This window comes from Stigmatopora nigra, chromosome 2, assembly GCF_051989575.1.
Source record: "Stigmatopora nigra isolate UIUO_SnigA chromosome 2, RoL_Snig_1.1, whole genome shotgun sequence".
Classification (NCBI taxonomy): Eukaryota; Metazoa; Chordata; class Actinopteri; order Syngnathiformes; family Syngnathidae; genus Stigmatopora; species Stigmatopora nigra.
This window is the reverse complement of record NC_135509.1, coordinates 3,901,078-3,922,829: the sequence shown is the minus strand read 5'-3', so window position 1 is coordinate 3,922,829 and position 21,752 is coordinate 3,901,078. Positions and strand designations below refer to the sequence as shown.

Sequence of the window (21,752 nt, the reverse complement as noted above, 5' to 3'; positions counted from 1 at the left end):
TTTTTTTTCAGTGAAAAAATTCTTTGTATATGTATACTGACAAGTTTTTACTTCATTTTAGAGATGGTATCGTTTATATTGGATATTGATTTTGATGAATCATACAACAGCATAGATAACGAAGTTAACATGGCCTTTTCACGTTCCGTAAGTTAAAATTTTAATGATTGCTTCAAGGAGTGCTGATGATTGCTGATATTAATACATCTGTTGAAACCCACATTTTGATCCGCTCACCTTCTCAAACAGATGACAACACAAGCTGAGATCCACATTGAAGGACTACAATCTGTAACTCTTTCAGGTTTCAGGTATATTTAATTTTCTAAAATACAAATTCTTCCAAATTTTCATAAAAGTTTTACACATTTTTAAGTTTTTATTTCATTACTGAATGAAAATGACACCACATCTGGTCAAATTGTTGTGCCAGGAATGACAAATCTTAAAAAGACAAAAACGAAAAGAGAAGCATCATTAAATATTTTTTTATGTTGGTACTAACAAGGTACGTAATCTGTTTTGAAATGTTTTTACAAAGGAATGGTAGTACAATTGGTGATTTTGTAATTGTTGCAAATACTACAATTCGAGATGAAGATGTTGAAGCACTTCTGGCGGGAATGTTTAATGACCTGAAGAACTTGTTTCCTGTGGTGTTTGAAAGTAAGTACCTGTTTTCCCGTAAAAACTAAGACATTTTAATGCCATATCACCTTAATGTACTTTTTATCTGTTTGTTTTCAACCAAAGGCCGAACAAGCTTATCATTTGAACCAAGTCCTGTATTTTTTGGAGAGACTTTAAATGTGACATGTGGTCCACCACCAAGAGACCTAGACTTAAGTGTCACTTCGACAGTTTGGACTCTTGATGGTGTTGTAATAAATGAAGATGGTCAACACACGTTTTCACAAGAAAATGGAATGGAAACACTTACAATCACCAATTTCTTTTTCACTGACGATGGTAAGAAACATTTTAAATATCTAAAGGTCCATTTTAAAAATGTTTGCAAACTTTCCTTTGCTCATAAATTAGAGAACAGCAACAATATTTGAAAAAAAATGCTTTATTGTCACTTACTGGAATAGTTGGGGATAGAATTTTCTTCCTCTGTCTTTCTTCTTCCCTTATTCGAGTTTGGTTCGCGGGGGCAGCAGCTTTAGCAGGGAAGGCTAGACTTCCCTCTCCCTAGCCACTTCATTCAGCTCTTCTGGGAAGATCTCAAGGCATTCCTCGGGCCAGATGGAAAACACTGTAAATGCTGCACCAATCTGCCTGTTGATCGCCCGTTCCAATTTGCTTTACTTGTAAACAAGACCCCAAGATAATTAAAATCATCCACTTGAGGAAGGGTCTCATCCCTGATCCAGAGAGGGCATGCCACTTTTTTCCAACTGAGGACCATAGTCTCAGATATAGAGGTGCTGATTCTCATCTGAGCACTTAACACTGGTTTGCAAATGATAAAGCCAACAGAACCACATCATCTGCAAAAAGCAGGTATGCAAAACTGAGGTCACCAAACTGGACCCCTCAACTGTGCCTAGATATTCGGTCCTTAAAAGTTATGAACAGAATCAGTGACATAGGGAAGCTTTGGTGGAATGCAACCCTTGGTAGAAACAGATATGGACTACTGCCATCTACACGGACCAGATTCTGACACCGGTCATACAGGGACCGGACCCCATGTATCAGCCCACTCGGGTACCCCATACTGGGGTAGTTTTGTTATTCACAAAACAATGTTCTTTCAGGATTCTATGAATGTAACCTGTTTGATGGTGATTCAAGTTTCCGGAGTAACTCCAGGAACCGTTTGGTTCATTTTGAAACACCAAGAATTAGACTGGATCCCCTTCAAGATAATCTCTTATGTGAAGTTGGGCAGCAAGTGTCGGTCCAGTGTTCTGTCCAAGCTCCCTACGAGGTGTTGTTTGATGTAAACGGAGAACCAGGTAAAAATGAAAGAGAAATACTTTTTTTTTTAATTTAAATTTTGTCTTGGTATGATAGTTTTACAAATCTATAATGTTAAGGCAATTGTTGTTAACTTAGCACTGTTTGGATTTCACTAGTGTCAAAGGGTTTTAATTAAAGAAACCAAAAGCAAAGTCCAAACAAAAGCAGGGAATCCCAAATTACAAAAATGGAACAAAAGACTCAAACATGCCTGGGACGCACACCTAACATTGACTTGACATTGACGAGGGGGTCTTAAATTCACAGATATGAGTTAACGAGACATAGAGAACCGTTGGGTGACAGAAAATTACACAGGAAAAAAGTCAAGACTAAAGCAAAAGCACATGAATCTAACACTGCACACAGAGGGGAAAAAAGCTTAAAAATGTATGAACTTTGTACTCACAGTGAAGGTTGAATAGATCTTTTCCTGACCTTGCAAGTCCTCGGAGATCCTATGAATTTTTCTTTAAAAATCTGAATGGCCATTCTTATTAATAATCTATCTTTAAGAGGATTGATTGATAGTGAACGTTTGGGGATATTATTGGAGTGCTAAGAAGCAAGAAGAATTAAATTTTATAAATTTCACAAATTGAAAGAGAACTTAATTCTGTTGAATTTGATTTTCAAATGATATGTTCACATTTTTGTGTTCTGTTTTTCTTACTCTTTAAACCAGGTCAAACAATTCAAAGTCTGACCACAATAACACAGGCAGACTGTGATAACGGGGAATTAAATATCCCTTGTCTAACCAATAATTTCACTCAATTTCAACGGATTGCAACATTTTTGTTGTTCACAAATCGTAAGTACTGAGTCTCAAATGATAACACCGAATAAATAGTGAACCCCCTCCCCAAATCCAGTAATCACATGTGCACACACCAAATTGCTGAGGTAAACATTTTAGTATTGTCTTTTCAGGTGAATTCACATGTGTTGATGATCCAGAATTTGGAAATGGATTTTTAAATAGCACGGGTAGAGCTTCTTGTGAAGAAAATGAGGTTGGACAAGTAACTGCCTTTTGCAGAGAGAATGGAGAATGGGAAGATCGGGATGACAACTGCACCCTTCAAATTTTAGTGGAATTACTTTTTCAGTCTCAAGTGAGATCAATTACACTCCCCACCCCACACACATTAAAAATATGTGAAGATTATTGAACTTCTACGAGAAAAAAATGGAACAATATTTCCATATGTAGTATGTTTGCACTCTGATCAAAGCATTAACGAGCCCATCCGATAATACAGTGCGCTTATACAGTAAAGAAAAAAATCTGAAAACATTAAATGGACTTTATTGAGTTCAAGTGTTTCAACCGTTTTTATACATAACACAATATAACACAAGGCGTTCATTGTTTATAATATTGGTTTCCTCCCAAATTTCAGTTTTTGAATGAAACCACTTTACCAGAGTTCCTGGAAGAACTGAGTAATGTCACCACCACACTGAGTGAAGAAGTGACTGAATCTCCAAACAACATTGGCGCCATTGTTACAATTCTTAGCAATGTTGCATCCTTTGTAACAATATCTGATGTTGAGATATTCCAGGAGTCAATGGAGGTATGTCCTTTTTTTCATTTCACTGCAGCCTTTTGACCAAATGTTTTAACTGTTTGTCTTTTCATTTCTTGTTATTCAGGATGTCCTTCTAACCACAAGCGTCCTTACACTAGATAACGCAACAGCTGCATGGAACAATCTTAACAGTGAAGCTATCATAGAAATCTTGGGACAAAGAATCATTACCCCTAGAAATGAGAGTTCAAGCTCACTATTGCTGTTTGCTCTTGAGGGTATAACTAGTAGACTTAGCAATGCCTCTTTTAACATCGAAACACCATTGATACTCTTGAACAAAACTTCATTCATTAACAATTTCAACGCAGATTTTAATTCTACAGTGGAGATAGAAATTCAAGGGACCAATGGGCCAACAAACCTCACAGTGATAACTTTCGAATCCTTGGACAATGTACTTCCTCCAAGAGATGAGAACAACGCTACAGGCAGGGTCATAAATGGGAGAGTTGTACTTGTTCAGTCTGACAACAATATCAACAACATCTCATTTAATTTTGACATCATTAATGACACTCTCGAAAGTCCTCAGTGTGTCTTTTGGAACTTTTCCCTCTTCGAAGGTCTTGGAGGATGGGACGATGAAGGCTGTGAGCTGATTGAAATAGAGAATGATGCAGTCACATGTCAGTGTGACCATCTGACCTCATTTTCCATTTTAATGTCACCTCGTGCTCCGAACAACCCTGTATTGGATTACATCACCTATATCGGGGTCGGAATTTCCATTTTGTCTTTAATTATATGCCTCTGCATAGAAGCTGTATTATGGAGAAAAGTTCGCACGACCAACACAGCATACTTGCGGCATATTTGCATTGTTAATATTGCCGTGTCTCTCCTAATTGCAAACATCTGGTTCATTGTTGGTGCAGGTGTTTCTGCAGGAATGAGAAGCAATCCACCAGTATGCACTGCTGTTACCTTTTTCATCCATCTCTTTTACTTAGCCCTCTTTTTTTGGATGTTAAATTTTGGCTTGTTGTTGTTCTATTACATAGTCAATGTCTTTGGGACTGTTTCTAACGGCACCATGTTTGCTATTGGATTCAGTCTTGGCTATGGAGCCCCAATGCTCATTGCCTCGGTTACTATAGCCGTAACTGCACCGGTCAATTCTTATATTCAGGAAACTGCAGTCTGTTGGCTCAATTGGACCAAGTCCATGGCACTCCTGGCATTTGTTATCCCTGCATTGGCTATTGTGTTCATAAATCTTGTAATTCTAGTTGTGGTCATAGTTAGACTAATCCGGAGTCGAGGACTGTCAGTTAGTACTCAACATGATGAAAAAAACTTTGTTGCGATCCTTGCTCGGACCGTGGCTATTCTTACACCATTTTTTGGAATAACATGGAGTCTCGGCGTGGGAACCCTAACTGACCCTGATAATCTTGGACTGCATGCTACGTTTGCCCTCTTTAATTCTCTACAGGTAAGATTTTCTCTGCAGGGGATTTATGTCTTTCATTTGAAGGCAAGCACCTCCTCCAATAAAGGGTGTATGATCATTTTAAGTGGGAATATTTACCCAGCTAATACTTAAACTGTTAATAATCAGTCAATCAAGTCCACATTAGCAGTGTGATGTCTCTTCCGTTTTTTTGCTGTTGGCTTTTTGCAACAAACAAGCAAACTAAATTTGACAACTTAAAGACAAGGACTGGAAAGAATGACCAAATAAATCTCCTCATATAAAAGTGAATTTCATTACACTTTTTTTTGTAAAAATACAGGAATAAAAATCTTAAAACAAGTCAGTTTAAAGTACAATCAGAATAAAAGTACCTTTGTTTGAACTTTTAGGTTGTAGTCGATGCTGGTTAATACTCCCTTTGCAAGGTTCCATGCTTAAATGTTTCTTGAACGGGTCAAAAAACAAAATTAAATTTTGCAATGAGGATTCGATTCAAATATCTGAATTTCCTGAATAAACATGGCTAATGAGACAAGATACTGTAAACACGTGGAACTGATTGAACTTTTTAAGTACATGATAACATCATCTAACCTGTGATACACCTGTTTTGATATCTTTTCTCTGGGTTTACACAGGGTTTATTTATACTGGTTTTTGGAACACTCTTGGACAATGCGGTAAGTGCCTCTACCAAAATTAAATAATAGAGTGGAAAAAAAAATAAGTCTTTGAATACAGGTCCATTGGAACTGTCTAAAAGACAGTCATATTTGTCCCTCTAAAAATACATTGGACAAAATTTTGCTAATTTGTGTGCATTGCTATTTTCAGGTTCGCTCAGGAATATCGCAAATGTTCTCTCAAAGCAATGTAAGTGTGACGAGCAATAACAAAATCCATCTATTTTTTTTTTTGTTAGCAGCTCATGTAGCCTTTCTTGAATGAAATACTAACATGTAGTTATGTCAATTCTTTCAGAGTACCACTTTTGCAAGTTTAAGCCAGTCAAAGATTTTCAATTTATTTGGAAAAAAAGGTATTACAACTTCACTGTCTTTGCTATCTGAAAATAGATTTATAAATGTTCCTTTTCATGTATCATGCAGGTGAGCCTTATAAATGAATTTTTCATGCATAACAATCATTTAGGTGAGGGAATTGATTAGAATCAGTTCATGGAGTCCTTAATTCCTTTTCTCAGTTCCCCTAAACTGACAACTCTACAAACCTAACAATTCTAGTTTTTGACCTAGTTTAAAAGAATGACCTTATTTTCTCACATATTGACCGCCTCCACGTATAAGCCGTACCCTAAAATAAATGCTTTAAAATAGTTGAATATTAGGGCCAAAGGCTCTTAGACTCTCTTGAAACACTTTGATTTGCCTGTCTGATATTCTTATTCATAATAAACCTATTTCTCCTCAGTCCTTTTTATTCATCGTAAAAAAAACTTAAACAACAGATTGACTGCTAGTCAGTCGGATAGCACTACCAATCGCGCTCATATCGTCACTGACCAGTAAACTATTACACCATCAGTGACTTGTAACCAAATTATTTCAACAACAAAAGCACAAAACCACCCACAATGTAAACACAGCAACTGGGATGAATTATATTGTATACAGTTGTGCTTTTATATAAGATGGCCTTTGAAACAATGTGTCTGTTGGTGTTTATTTTTTGTAGGTCAGAAAAACGTTTCCAATGCCACAAATTCATCTCGTGCTCCCAGCGCTTGAATGACCAGTGTGACAGTTCTGCTCTGGCTTTTCAAGCAACAAAATTGATCTGAATACTACTTAAGTTTTAAGATATGCAGTCACATGAATGCTGAAGTACTTTATTACTTGTGCTACTCTGACATATTCACATTGTTGAACAAATATAACAGAAGCTATTGTTGCTCATAATCCAAAAGATGTGGGTATTGTATTATACTGAAATTGTTGTACATATTACCATAATTTAGGTGTAACTAAAACCCCTTGTTGTATGTAGAAATGGGTATATATATATATATATATATATATATATATATATATATATATATATATATATATATATATATATATATATATATATATATATATATATATATATATATATATATATATATATATATATATGTATATATGTATATATGTATATATATATATATATATATATATATATATATATATATATATATATATATATATATATATATATATATATATATATATATATATATATATATATATATATATATATATATATATATATATATATATATATATATATATATATATATATATATATATATATATATATATATATATATATATATATATATATATATATATATATATATATATATATATATATATATATATATATATATATATATATATATATATATATATATATATATATATATATATATATATATATATATATATATATATATATATATATATATATATATATATATATATATATATATATATATATATATATATATCTATATATATATATCTATATATATATATATATATATATATATATATATATATATATATATATATATATATATATATATATATATATATATATATATATATATATATATATATATATATATATGCTACAAACTGAATTTGCCAAATATGGCATTAATAAAGGTTAATCTTATCTCATCTATATGTATATTTTATATACTACATATTCTTTGCTTACCCTTATGTGGGTATTCTTGTATGATGGAATTTCTCCGTGATTAAAAGATTGTTTGTACATCCTGAATGCAATTGTCTGTTGTAATATTATTCTAAATTACAATAATAATAATAATGCTAGTAGTTGTAGTAGTCCTAGTAATGGGGTTAATATACAAACATGTTCCCTGTCCTCAAACTCTGAGGTCAATTCAAATTTTGTGGTTTCACATTTGCGGATAGGAGTGAATGAAGTGCTGTTATACAGTTATAGAAAGTAAACCAAATTACTGTAATACTAAACTTGATGTGGGCTTGATTTACATGCTTCAGTAAAAAAATAAGGATGGACTAAATACTGTGCTTTGTGTGGCTGGCATTAGCTTTGAACTGTGAAGAAAGTCAACATTCATTTCTGCAATCCACAGTCAGAGGTCACTGTTTATTGAAATATTCTGACTTTTAATACATTTATTTTGTAGGCTTGGAACAGAATGTTTCTCACAGTTTTTCCGTTTCTGATTGGAATGTCATGCATTTGCCATCAGGTAATAATACTCATATTTTATTTCATGAATGTTCTTGTTATTGACTATAACATTAACTTGCAGCTAACTAAAATTCTCTGTAAATATTGCACATAACAATGTTGGGATTCATATTAAAAAATAGATTAATCAAGCATTGAAAGGTGAAAAAGAAATATTTTCTGCCAATGCTCTAATTTATTTACATTACATTACATTTTTGCCTTGCATTACCACTTTCTTTAACTTTGATGGTTTATTATGTGTTTTAGGTAAAAGTTCAAATTTAAATGGACAGGCAACAACTATTATAAATTACCTTCATGTTCAACACATTTAAGTATACGATATCACATTTGATAGAGGATAAAATATCATTTAAAAACATAAATATATACAGTTTTTAAGCATAACCATTTGATAATGAGTATTAATTACATTATGAGAAAGGGTGGACATGCTTAGACTGGCTAAAATAGTAACAGGATTGATAGAAAAACTGGCTTTTATTTACATTTTTCTCCACTATTGAAGATCAGAAAATTATTATTTGATCTAGTAATTGTTATTTCTCTTGTGATGCTCTTGATTGTGCACTCTCTAATTGTCGGTTCTTGTGATTTGCAGGGTTGTGGTGCTGGTACGTATATGTATATATTTGTAGCATCGCAATTATTCATTTTCTGATCATTTTCTGTGAGTATAAAACAGCATGATGACGTTACATTATTTGAAATTTCAATTTACCTTTTTTCCCCCTAATCCACTTCCATGACAGTTTGATTGATGGGTTGAATAATGGCTCTATTATTGACAACATTATTGATCAAATTTTGCATATACAGTGGTACCTCAAGATACAAGCTTAATTCATCCTAGGGCTGAGCTCGTATGTCGACTTACTCATAACTCAAATGAACGTTTCCCATAGAAATTAACTAAAAACTAATTAATTTGTTCCAAACCTCTGAAAAGAACACCCAAAACAGGATGTTGGATTGGAAAAACATTTTTACTTGTTCTAATTCTCCATCTATTAACAAAATAATCAATAACTAGTGGGTTAATAGTACTAAAATGTGTTTAATAGTACTAAAATTGGACAGATTTTGCAGAGGGGAGAGAGAGAGATGGACAGAAAGAGAGGGGGGCTTTATTGCATGGCAACGTGCTTGTAACATAACAAATAAATTAAAATGAACTTGGAATACGATGCATACACACTCAAAAATAAATTTAATCTAACCTTACACTAAATTTACTTCTAATTTTGTTTGAAATTTTGACACCTGTCTTCTACCGGTTTGGCTCTATTTGCCCCGCCTCCACCCTAACTTTCATAAGCAACCGATCAAATGTTGTTTGTTTTGGTATTCCCTTCAAAATATTCTGAAAATGATGCACACAAATGTCCTCACAATAGGATAACGCATGACCACTTGGCAATGAGAAGTAGTTTATACGTCATTCGCATTGCCTAACAAGGGGAAAAAAACACTGAAAAAAAGCAACGCTCCGCCCAGTGCTCGTAGAGAGACATTACACAAGTTAGTTGCAGGGAGAGAGACAATTTTACTCGTATCTCAAATTGCTCATATGTCAGGGCACTCGTATGTCGAGGTACCACTGTAATTTATCAATTTCAAAGTACAAAGATGTAACTAATATTTCTTTAGGGACAGACTACATCGCTGAAGTTTTGATGGAAAGTAATGCCACTCAGAATGTGGATATGATCCTTTCTTTCTTGAACAAAACAACAAATGATTGCCAAGTGACCCTTCAAGATATTAAACTGGTGGCCGGTAAAGTCCATTACAGCAATTATTAATATATGTTTCATTTATTACACAGTCAAGTCTTCACAATTGCAAACTGTGATTTTTTTGTATGTTTTTTAGAGTGTGTAAATGTTGGAGAGGAATATTCTTGCAACTGTTCTGAAGGATACATTTGGAGCAAGGAAGTTTGCCATAATTTAAAATGCTGTAATGAAACTTCATGCAAACATAATGTGTTGACTTTCAAATCAGTCTGCATTGCTGCAGGTAAGGTCAAAGTTTGCATTATGTCATTACATATCAATAAATAGACCTTTTACATAAGGTTGCCTATTTTTTTTTGTCTTTTTAGGTGAATTCACTTGTATTAATGATCCAGAATTTGGAAATGGATTTTTAAATGACATGGCCAGAGCTTCATGTAGACAAAATGAGGTGGGAGAAAAATATGCCATTTGCAGAGAAAGTGGAGAATGGGAAGATCGGGATGACAACTGCACCCTGCAAACAATTGTCGATCTACTTGTAGAATCTGAGGTGAGGCTACTTTTTTCCCCATCCTCACACAAAGTTAAAAGCCCAACTACAATAAAACTATGTTCTCTTTTTGTACACCCTTTAAATCAACAAGTTAATGCAGTGCATCCTGAATAGGATTTAAAAATCTGCAAAGATTAGGAGGTTAAGGCATGCAATGGTTGTAACATTTGTTTTCCATTTTAAATTTCAGTTTTTGAATGAAACGACTTTTCCGAAGTTGCTGGGTGAACTAAGCAATACAACTAACACCTTGAGTCAGCAAGTAACTGAATCTCCAAACAACATTAAAGCCATTGTTGAAATTCTTGACAATGTAGCAACTTTTATGGGAACATCTGAAATCTTGATAAATCAGGATCATATTGCGGTAAGTTCTTTTTTCTCATTTAAATGTTAAACTAAGTATATTGAGTTTTTTCCCCATTAGCCCACTTGGGCAAACTACGGCCCGCGGGCCACATACGGCCCGCCAACGTTGTCCAAATGTTTTTTTTCCCTTTTTTTATTTATTTATTTTTTTCCCAAGATGGCGCCGTCACCCGGAAGCCAATGGCAGTAGCTCTGTCCACTCTTATTTATTTTTCGTGTTTTACAGCCCCTCTATCTTTGTTTAAATTACATTTAAATATTTCTTAATACATTCCTTTTTACTTTACTTAGTACTCTATACTTTTTACTTTAATGATGAGTATGTTAATACTTTACTCCTTTTTTCTGTTTATGTTTAATATGTGCTGTTAACGGATGCACTTTTTTATGTGTATCATATCTTGTGCTGACCCGGCCCATCTGTCAAATTTTTAAAGTTTAAAGACCCCCGGGCCACCCCTGCCTTAGCCCATATCCCCTATTCCCTTTTTAAGTTTAACTGTTTAGACCAAAAATGTTGGATTCTTTATATTTCCTTTTTCTTTCCTTTGAATACAGCGTGTTCTTTCCACCACAAGTGTTCTCATCATGGATAATGCAAGAGCATCATGGGATACTCTTAACCGTCAAGCCGTCATTGCAACCTTTGGACAAAGAATTCGCAGTCCTAGAAAGGAGAGTTTAAGCTCACTTTTACTGTTTTCTCTTGAGCGTATAACAAGTAGACTGAATAATACATCTTTTAACATCGAAACGCCATTGATTATCTTGAACAAAACTTCAATGACAACCAGTTTTAATGAGGATTTTAATTCTACAATAGAGATAAACATACAAGGCTCCAATGGACCAGCAAATCTCACCTTGATAACTTTTGAATCCTTGGACAATGTACTTCCTCCAAGAGATGAGAACAACGCAACAGACAGAGTCATCAATGGGAGAGTTGTACTTGTTCAATCTGACAACAACATCAACAATATCTCATTTAAGTTTGACATCATAAATGAGTCTCTGGAAAATCCTCAGTGTGTATTTTGGAACTTTACCCTTTTCAATGGTCTTGGAGGATGGGACAATGAAGGCTGCAAGCTTGTTATCGAAGTAAATGAGTCGGTTACATGTCAGTGTGACCATTTAACCTCATTTTCCATATTAATGTCACCTCATGCTCCAAACGACTCCAAACGACCTTGTGTTGAATTATATCACCAATATCGGAATCACCATTTCCATATTTTGTTTAGTTCTATGCCTGTGCATTGAAACACTTGTATGGAGAAAAGTTAGCAAGAGCAACACATCACATTTACGCCATATTTCCATTGTTAACATTGCGTTTTGTCTCTTGATTGCAAACTTTTGTTTCATTATTGGTGTTGGAAGGACAAACAATCTACAGGTGTGCTTTGCAGTTACCTTTTTCACCCATTTCTTTTACCTAGCCCTCTTTTTTTGGATGTTTAATTATGGTTTGTTGTTGCTTTATTATACAGTCAGTCTCTTTGAGGCTATTTCTAAGAGCACTATGTTAGCCATTGGATTTTGTCTTGGCTATGGGGCTCCACTGATTATTGCAACCATTACAATTGTCGTTAATGCTCCTGTTAAGTCTTATATTCAGCAAGATGTAAGCTGCTGGCTCAACTGGAAAAAGTCCAAAGCTCTCCTGGCATTTGTGAGCCCGGCATTGCTTATTGTGTTTATAAATTTTTTAATCCTAATTCTAGTGATAGCTAAAGTACTCCAGAGACGGAAAAAGCCAAGTCATGTACAAGGAGATGAGAAGAATGTTGTTGGTGTCCTAGCTCGGACCGTGGCCATTCTTACTCCATTTTTTGGAATAACATGGAGTCTTGGAGTGGGAACTTTAAGTGATTCTGGGAATTGGACACTTCATGTTATGTTTGCCCTCTTTAATTCCCTACAGGTAAGTTTCTGATGTTATAATAAAACATAATATTATGTTGTTAATTAGAATTGTAATTGTCCTTTTTTTTATTTTTTAGTCTCAACCAGTCAGATTATCGCGAATGTTTCAATTGCTGTTAATTAAGGATTTGTAATAGTTGTGTGCTAATGTTTAAAAAATGATTATACAGCATGAGTATTTATCTTTTATTTCTTCCTCTTATTGAACATTGTATTGATTGGCGTAATATTATACTCTGGTGTGACTTGTTATTTATAAAAATATGTTTTGAGGCTGGAAAGATCATGTTTAAATTAACCTATAAAAATATTAATTATAAATATTCTCTGTCTTCTCATAGGGGTTGTTCATATTATTTTTTGGAACACTCTTGGACAAAAAGGTTAGTGGCTAAAGTATGAATGACAATTAATTTAAGCAATCTCACTCACCTTCCACATACTGTTGTAACATTCTTGCCAATTGCTATTTTTATCCGTGGTTGGTTTGAGAAAGGTAATAATTAAGCAACATCCAGTAAATTATTTGATTTTGCAGGAGTCATGCACTTGAATGCGGAGAAGTTTATCTATAAGAGTAATCCCCTCAAATATATCTGTCAAAACTACTCATTTTTGTGCATTTGAATTTTCAGGTTCGGTCCGAAATGTTGAACTTCATGACTCAAACCTATACAAGTGAGAAAAAGGTCAGCAAAATCAATGCATATTTTCTTAGGAGCTCAAAAAAACTATCACCTATAATGTATTAACATTATAATATTTCAATTCTTTTAGACCATCACTCCTTCAAACTCATGTCAGTGGAAGTTTTGGAAGAACATTGGGAAGAAAGGTAATAATAACTTTAAGAGTGGTGGCAAATCTGCCATGGGATTAACATGAAAATAATGCATTAATTAGATTTTACACATCAAAACAAACACCTAAACTGATGATAACATTTTTTTTAACAATGATTAAATATGGGTGGGCCAGTGGAACAGTGGTTTGTGCGTTGGTCTCACAACTCTGGGGTCTTAAAACTGTGTAAAATACCAATTGCAAATAATAAAAAGTCTGTATTTTTGTCTGTTTCTTCCAGATATTCATGACCTGTCATCAAACCCTTCTGAATCATCTCATGTTGCCATCTGTCAATGATGATACTTGCTTTTTTGCTCACACTGAATACAAAACAAACTTTTCCATAATTATTTTACTTATTTCCTAACAAGCCTTTACTTTAAAGTTAAAATGTTTTGATAAAATCTACTTTATAAAAACTAAAGTTGCACCGATGCCAGTAGTCCTTGCGTAGGTATATGCACTTTGACACTTGGGTGTAGTGTGCTTTGAACACCACAAGATGGTGCACAAGATGCTTAAATATGAGGAGAGGACGTACTGTAATTTCGCTTTGTGGAGATATAGGTAAGCATTTTTTATGTGAAATATATGTAAATTAGGTTTTTAAAAAGGTAATGAACTTCTATACGTCCTTGTAACAGAACGCGCGTACGGTTGTCCTATTCAATAAGAAATATTGCAGGACGTCGCTACAAGACGAGGTGGCCGAGTGGTTAAGGCGATGGACTGCTAATCCATTGTGCTCTGCACGCGTGGGTTCGAATCCCATCCTCGTCGACAACTTTTGACAAATGCCATGGAATAAGAATTAAAAAAAAGGGCGTTAGGGTGTTGGACTTCATTCATTTTGAGAGGTTTCGGTAGAGAATATTTGCCCAATACCCTACTGTTCCTGATCCCTTTTGAGAGGTTTCGTATTTGCCCAATACCCTACTGTTCCTGATCCCTTTTCCTAGGGAAAAGCTTGGGGTGAGGAGGGAAATATATTTTATTTGAGCAACTATTTAAGAGGAAAAAAAATAGCAAGAGAAGAAGCAGCTCCTTTAATTGCTGACGGCCTTTTTAAATGACTTCACAAAATTGTACAGATTAAAGAGAAAAGAAATAGAATCATATTGTACAGATATGTGACCAGCACTCCTAAGGAAGTTATTATTATTATTAAAGCAATGAGGAGACATTGAACAACGCTGTACTATAAACATTTTCTGTAATGAACCTGAAACTGATGAAAGAGTCTACGATAATAAAAATCCTTGATCATTATGTAAAAAAAAAAAGAACACAGTTATTGTTGGGTTTCTTTTTTAATAAATTATATCTAAACCACCACCAGATAACTTGTTTTTCTTTCCTGCATAGGAAAAAATGATTTGATCATCCTGATAAAGCTTTGGTTATCAGGGAGTTTTAGATGTAAGTATTTTTGATTTTCATTTCATTTTCATTTTCATTGGTATTTTTATTGATGTATAGGGGAATTCCATAGATGAGCAGCAAGATCCTCACTTTACTGTATGGGCGTGGTAATTGCAAAATTACGCCACGCCACAGGAGGGCAGTACTTGTTGGCTGCAACAAAAAAGAACAGCTATTGTGCGTAGGCCAACCAGCTGTTTAAATTTGGCACATGCGCGGTACCTCATTCTTTTCGGAAGCCATTTCTCTTCCGGCTGTCGAGACACTTGCACCCGAACGAGGTAAGTTTTCTTGCGTTTTACGGTCATAATTGCGTTTTATCACGCCATCGTGAGATTTATTAGGACTCGATTGTGCCCAAAACGCCGGTTAATCTGTTACTTTAATGCCAGCTTCAATACACCGTCGACAATTGAAGTTTGAGATCCTTTTCCTCTCCAGGTGTGTGCCGCATCTGAACAGCTATTTTAGCATTAGTGACACGACTACACTTTTCATTTGGCTTTAATCGTATTGTCCGTTTTCTGTCCATTATTCCGTCGTGTAGAAATACTTTTAATTTAATCAAACAAAGTCGAGATGTCAACGTAAGTATAGTTAGTTTGATGGGTAGATGACATCCAGTGGCACGACTTGTGTTGTATGTAAACAGATTCCACACTTAACATTATTGATGCAAAATAGTTATGTCAACTTTCTTATAACTGTTATCGCTACTGTGTATATTTAATCGCCTTATCTGTACTGAACGCCCCAATTTGTAATTGTTCTGATTTCACACTAAACATTATTGATGCAAAATAGTTTAGTCAACTTTCTTCTAGCTGTTATTGCTACTGTGTATATTTAATCACCTTTCTCTGATAAAGGGAAAAGAAAAGCACAACACTGCGCACTAAATTATTTTCATTTATTAGCTTGATCGTATATTACTGAGTTTTTTTGTCAGCTTTATCAACATTAGTATAGTTAGTATGATGGGTAGATGCTCTCTCCTAAATTACATCCAGTGGTACAACTAATGTTGTATGTAAAGATAGATTTCAGCACAAGTTCTAAACACCCATTTCCAATTTGTAATTGTTCTGATTTCACACTAAAAAATTATTGATAAAAAAATAGTTGTCAACTTTCTTCTAACTGTTATTGCTACTGTGTATATTTAATCGCCCTTTCTGAAAAAGGGAAAAGGATAGCACGTAGCAGTCACTAACTTATTTTCATTCATTATCTTGATTGTATATTAAGTTTGTAAGATTTCTCCATTTTGCAATAAGTCTAGCAACTCCCAACTAGTTTGGTTAAATCAAGTTCTCTCTTTTTAGCATCCGGATGCAGCTCTTCCAGAGTGTCCAGAACACACGCCCTCGAGGTTAAAGGAGAGGAGATTGGGCCAGATCAAGGTAAAATTAATTCAAAAGAAAACATTAAGCCTTTTTGGTGAATTTTAATTATCTATATTAAGTTTTGTTTTCTTCTTCTTTGTCAATCAGGTCCATGTCACTTGTGACTTATCTGCACTTCAGAGATGACTGGCAGGCTTCTCAAAGGTTAACGTATTTGTTTATTGCAAAGTATCCAAGTCTTCATCCAAACTAAATAAAAGCTTTAAATATTATAATCTTGTGGAACTCCATGATGTGATATCTGATCTTTATGGTGAGGTTTCACTGAACATAAGTTGGTGTTGTGACCTCTTCTATAGGTAAAGTCCACAAGGATATTATTAAAGATTAGAAACTTCATTTAAGTAGATTTTTCTTAAGTCAATTTCACAAGTACAAGACTAGTGTTTATTCTTTCTCCAAGTGTTTACTCCCCTTGGTTTAAAAAAAAAAAGTCCTAAATATATTCTCCAGCTTTTAAAAAAAAAAAAAAATATTCTAAGTGTTAACTGCTCCAACTTTCTTTTAAAATATGGTTTATTCCTTCAGCTATTAAAATAAAAGTTAAATTCCCCTTGGTTTTAAAAAAAATTAAATCCTAAATATATTATTTCTCCAACTTTTTAAAAAAATATTCTAAGTGTTAACTGCTCAAACTTTCTTTTAAAATATGGTTTATTTATTCAGCTATTAAATCATAAATATATTATTTCTCCAGCTTTTTAAAAAAATATATTCCCCTGATTTTTGGATAATCAGTTTGTTTTCCCAGCTTTTTTGTTCATTCCCCCAGCTTTTTTTCCTACATAGATGCCCTCAATTTTTTGCATTTATTCCCCCTGCTTTTTTTTTCAATTTTTTTGCCTAAGTGTTTATTCCCCCATTTTTCAAAAAAAATATTCTAAGTGTTTATTTTCCTTATTTTTTGTTCATTTTTTTTTCTAAGTGTTTATTTTCCTTATTTTTTGTTCATTTTTTTTTCTAAGTGTTTCCCTTTTTTTTGTTCATTTTTTTTCTAAGTGTTTTTTTAATTTAATTTTTCTAAGTGTGTAATTTAAAATGTTTACTTGTAAATAAAATATTTTAACTTTGATTATGACTTACTTTTTTATAAAGACAAAACACATGCATACATTTAAAAGCTTTTATTTTGAAAAACTTGAGCAAAATGAAGTAATTCCTCCAGTCACCAGCAGGCAAAACAGGAAATAAAAGCTCCAGCTTTTATTTTGAAAAAGTTTGTAGATTGGTTCCCGTCGTTGGTCCAGCATCGTAAAAAATCGAATCTTCTCCACCCCCTGGTGGAGAAGATTCGAAAATTGAAAAAGGGGGGTTAGTACACAGTTAGTTCAAAAAACAATGAGAAGGGCTCACCTTTTATTTTGAAAAGATGAAGTAGTTCCTCCTGTCACCAGCAGGAAATCCAGAAAATAAAAGCTCCAGCTTTTATTTTGAAAAAGTTTGTAGCTTGGTTCCCGTCGTTGGTCCAGCATCGTAAAAAATCGAATCTTCTCCACCACCTGGTGGAGAAGATTCGAAAATTGAAAAAGGGGTTAAGGCACAAAGTTAGTTAAAAAAACAATGAGAAGGGCTTACCTTTTATTTTGAAAAATGTCAGACTGGTTCACATTGACCATCCAGCAGAGGAAAAATTAAGAAATTAAGGCTTCTGGGGCTATCTGTTCAATGGTGGAATTCTGTAAAACAAGAAAGGGTCAATATATCAAGTTTAGGACAAAGTATGAACTTTTATTTTGAAAAACACATAGATCAGTGTTGGCTATTACACCAACACCAATCTATGCATTTTTTCAAAATAAAAGGCAAGACCTTGCAAATATTTTTACCTGACTTGGGGGTGCTGTAGCCAAACTTGACTTGGGTGGAATTCTCCCAATTCAGACATTTTTCAAAATAAAAGATCTTCCCAATTCAGGTAAAACCTCACTCGCAAATGGTTGAGTAAAAAATATATTCACAAGGTCTTACCTTTTATCTTGAAAAAAATGCATAGATCAGCACTGGATGTCACACCAGAATTAATCTATACATTTTTTTTTTCAAAATAAAAGGAAAGACCTTGCAAATGTTTTTTAACTTAACCATTTGCAAGTGAGATTTTACCAGAATCAGGAAGAATGTCTGAAATGGGGGAGTTGTATAGTCCATCTTGACTTGGGTGGAATTCTGGAAACAAAAAAGAAAGGGTCAATATACAAAGTTAAGTAAAAAAAACATTTGCAAGGTCTCAACTTTTATCTTGAAAAAATGCATAGATCAGTGCTGGATGTTACACCAGAATCAATCTATGCATTTTTAAAAAAATAGAAGGTAAGACCTTGCAAATGGTCAAGTAAAAATACATTCGCAAGGAAGGTTTTACCAGAATTGGGGAAATCTTTTATTTTGAAAAAAAATAAAACATTTGGAGCCAACTACTTTTGCCTGGAGTTTTTCAGTCAATCATTTAAAATCTATTCATTCTTAAAAAATAATTATCTTAAAATGCTTGATTTTTTCTTCTTACACCAAGAAAAAAAGTTATTTTACCATATGTTTAAATGGGTCAAAAATGACCCCTGCACTATGGTTGAATAAATGCCTCACTTATATTTTGTCAAAACTAAAAGTTAAAAGATCCAAGCCCTGAAGTCTTTAAGAAAGTTAAAGGGGTAAAAGTACATAATTGTTTTAATCTATCAAATATTAGCAGTTCCACCACATGGCAGATTATTTATTTAAATTCAGAAACTGGCAAGTGAAAGCTACTTCTCTTCTTACCACTATAGTATTTATTTTAAAAATTAAATTCAATAGGGATAAACCTACTTTAAATTTTTCCTTTAGCGCAACATAACTGGTCTACATTAACCATGATAATTGAGGGATTACTGTTTAGCCTTGAGGTCTTTAAGAAAGTTAAGGGGCTAAAAGTATATAATTTATTTAAGTGCACAGTGCCACTACATGGCAGATTACTTTTTTAAATTCACAAAAATGTGAAAAGCTACCCCACTTGCCACTATAGTATTTTTTTTAAATTAAATTCAATAGGGATGACCCTACTTTAAATTTTTCCTTTATAGCAGCCATGTCTGTTCTACATTAACCACGATAATTGAGGGATTACTGTTTAACCCTGAGGTATTTAAGAAAGTTAAGGGGCTAAAATTATATCATTTATTTAAGTGCCTAGTGCCACTACATGGCAGATTACTTTTATAAATTCAGAAAAAAATATGAAAAGCCACATTGAAACTCAAGCGGAAGCTACCCCACTTGCCACTATAGTATTTTTTTTAATTAAATTCTATTGGGTTGACCCTACTTTGCAGTTTCTCCATTTATCACGGTCCACATTAACCGCGATAATCGAGGGATTACTGTTAATTCCTTTCGCATCCACTAATGCATTTGTGTGGGTGATTCATCCACAGATTTTTGCAATTAAAAAACGCAAAGTCATTTAATGATTTCATTCAAAATTTGAATGCATCATGACGAAAAACGAGCCAATTGCGCAAATCCTTAAATACTGAAAGCTGACGTTTAAATATTAAACGGGGAAAATCGGAACTATTTAAAAATTACCCCCTGTGTTAAGGCGTCAACCAGTTGATCCTTTCTGGTCTTTTCGGCCACATTCTTGATGTTTCCCAGTAGTCGGTGGTGCTCGTTGAGGGACTGAAACACACAAAGGAATGATTAGTTTTAAAACAAAGAGCGATCGGTAACGCAATGCAGCCAATTTGTTTGCAAACATTTTACAGTCATGGCTGCATCACGCCAACGGAGCATGCATGCTACCGTCAAAGATCGCTCTTAAGATGAGAACCGGGGCTTCGAAATCCCCAAACGACGACATACAACATGTGCAGCAGCGTCTTCTGCGAAGTTTGTCAGCGTTTCTTCGGGAAATCGTCAGCTCTGAGCAGCTCTGCAGTACACGCCCGTGCAGTCGCAATCGCCATTTTGCTGTATGACATCGACTATTTGAACTCTAAACTCGGCCGCGCCTATTAAACATAGAAAAACACAAAATAGAAATTGTTTTCATAATAACGTGCATTAGTCAGTGTGTGTGTATGTGGGGGGCTGGGGGCGTGGCTCCTTGGTTGGATTTTAATACTGAAAAAAAAATACATTGTTTTCATAATAACATGCGTTAGTCAGTGGGCGTGGCGGGGGTGTGGCGGGGGCGTGACAGGGGGCGCGGCGGGGGAGCGGCTGTAAATACGTGAATTTTGCAGCCCCAGAAAAGGTAAACAAAGATCCCAAACCACATGATATATATTTTTGCTATTACAAAATACTTATTTGAGCACAAAATATCATTGGAGTGAATTCTTGCTCAAAGGATGCATCCCCGTTTTTTCCTCCCCATTTTTCTTTTTTTATATTCCATTCAGTCATGTACCAGTACAAATTTAATAACCTCACCTCATTTCATCCAATACAGTTTGTGCATATATCACTGTCCTATTCAGGTACCTCAGCCTGCTGAGATATTGGATGGTGGGGGGTGGGGGGGGGGGGGTGCTAGCTAGGCCTGCCAATTGTAATTAGCTCAGGCAGATCACCAAGAAAGGGGGAGGGCCACCAGGGGTCTGTGATATTAATGGTTATTGAACACCATCATTAAAACTGAGACTTTTCTTCTAGATACGCCCATAAATAGAGCAAATATATTCCTATGATGAACAAAATGGGGTCCAACGTATCTGAGGATCGCGGTTCGAGATATTTTTAGGTAAAAATGATGCATAAAATGATTTTCGGGGGTGCATTTTAATGGGATGCCAAGGGACGTCATGCATAGGCCAGGACGAGGGATTTTCAGGTGACTGAGGTTGTAGCTTTCCACGTTGAGATTAGTGCAAGAAGGTCAGAGGAAAGGTCAACCATGGGAAATCAGCACAGTATCTCACATTTACTCTAGTTTTTTGTTATTTTTGGCCATTCTTCAGTCTGTATTCAGGTCATATGCTATTCAAAATTACAGTTATTCTATGATTCAGCCAGACTGTAACAAAGTAAAAAGAAGTACTACACGCCACATCAAACCAGTGGTATGAAAATCCAAATAATACATGTTGGCAGACTACCATGTTAACACTATCCAAGCCATCCTTAGACTAGAGGAAAGGCCATCCCATCTGGTGAAACCAACAGATTAGACGCAACGCCTAAGAATTATTTGAGATTACTCTTTGACCTCAGATTGCGCCCGTTGGAAAAGGAGGTTAAGCAGTGGAAATGGAA

The 21,752-nt window shown here is 34.5% G+C and overlaps 2 protein-coding genes, 2 long non-coding RNA genes and 1 other non-coding gene across 8 annotated transcripts; 4 read left to right on the top strand and 1 right to left on the bottom strand.

The window, feature by feature from the left end:
- The first annotated feature begins 116 nt into the window (after window positions 1–116).
- LOC144193406 (adhesion G-protein coupled receptor F1-like) lies at window positions 117–5,920 on the top strand. The gene is made up of 12 exons (XM_077712284.1): window positions 117–147; window positions 250–311; window positions 542–666; window positions 754–969; window positions 1,764–1,964; window positions 2,654–2,771; window positions 2,888–3,086; window positions 3,375–3,551; window positions 3,631–5,004; window positions 5,625–5,666; window positions 5,821–5,859; window positions 5,909–5,920. Exons 1-12 carry the CDS (start codon window positions 130–132, stop codon window positions 5,918–5,920), a joined length of 2,583 nt encoding a protein of 860 aa, XP_077568410.1. The 5' UTR covers window positions 117–129.
- A 2,295-nt stretch (window positions 5,921–8,215) lies between these two features.
- LOC144193405 (adhesion G-protein coupled receptor F1-like) lies at window positions 8,216–13,980 on the top strand. The gene is given in 12 exon segments (XM_077712283.1): window positions 8,216–8,236; window positions 8,843–8,855; window positions 9,892–10,020; window positions 10,117–10,263; window positions 10,349–10,533; window positions 10,727–10,903; window positions 11,464–12,081; window positions 12,083–12,835; window positions 13,179–13,220; window positions 13,473–13,526; window positions 13,615–13,672; window positions 13,922–13,980. Coding segments are annotated over 12 exon segments (2,256 nt in total).
- Window positions 13,981–14,381: 401 nt separating this feature from the next.
- On the top strand, window positions 14,382–14,463 carry trnas-gcu (transfer RNA serine (anticodon GCU)). The gene has a single exon. It is a non-coding gene; the product is annotated as a tRNA-Ser (tRNA).
- An 878-nt stretch (window positions 14,464–15,341) lies between these two features.
- Window positions 15,342–16,726, top strand: LOC144186999 (uncharacterized). Of its 2 annotated transcripts, none has more exons than XR_013324833.1 (3): window positions 15,342–15,386; window positions 16,431–16,508; window positions 16,599–16,726. It is a non-coding gene; the product is annotated as an uncharacterized LOC144186999 (long non-coding RNA). The 2 variants fall into 2 exon arrangements; XR_013324834.1 differs by lacking the exon at window positions 15,342–15,386 and adding an exon at window positions 15,499–15,546.
- Window positions 16,727–17,620: 894 nt separating this feature from the next.
- Window positions 17,621–20,686, bottom strand: LOC144182277 (uncharacterized). 3 transcript variants are annotated; one of them, XR_013324733.1, is made up of 5 exons: window positions 20,358–20,686; window positions 20,082–20,174; window positions 18,364–18,677; window positions 18,087–18,187; window positions 17,621–17,788 (listed from the first exon to the last, which is right to left on the bottom strand). It is a non-coding gene; the product is annotated as an uncharacterized LOC144182277 (long non-coding RNA). The 3 variants fall into 3 exon arrangements; XR_013324732.1 differs by having other exon boundaries at window positions 18,338–18,677; window positions 20,358–20,685; XR_013324734.1 differs by having other exon boundaries at window positions 18,615–18,677; window positions 20,358–20,679.
- Window positions 20,687–21,752: the final 1,066 nt, after the last annotated feature.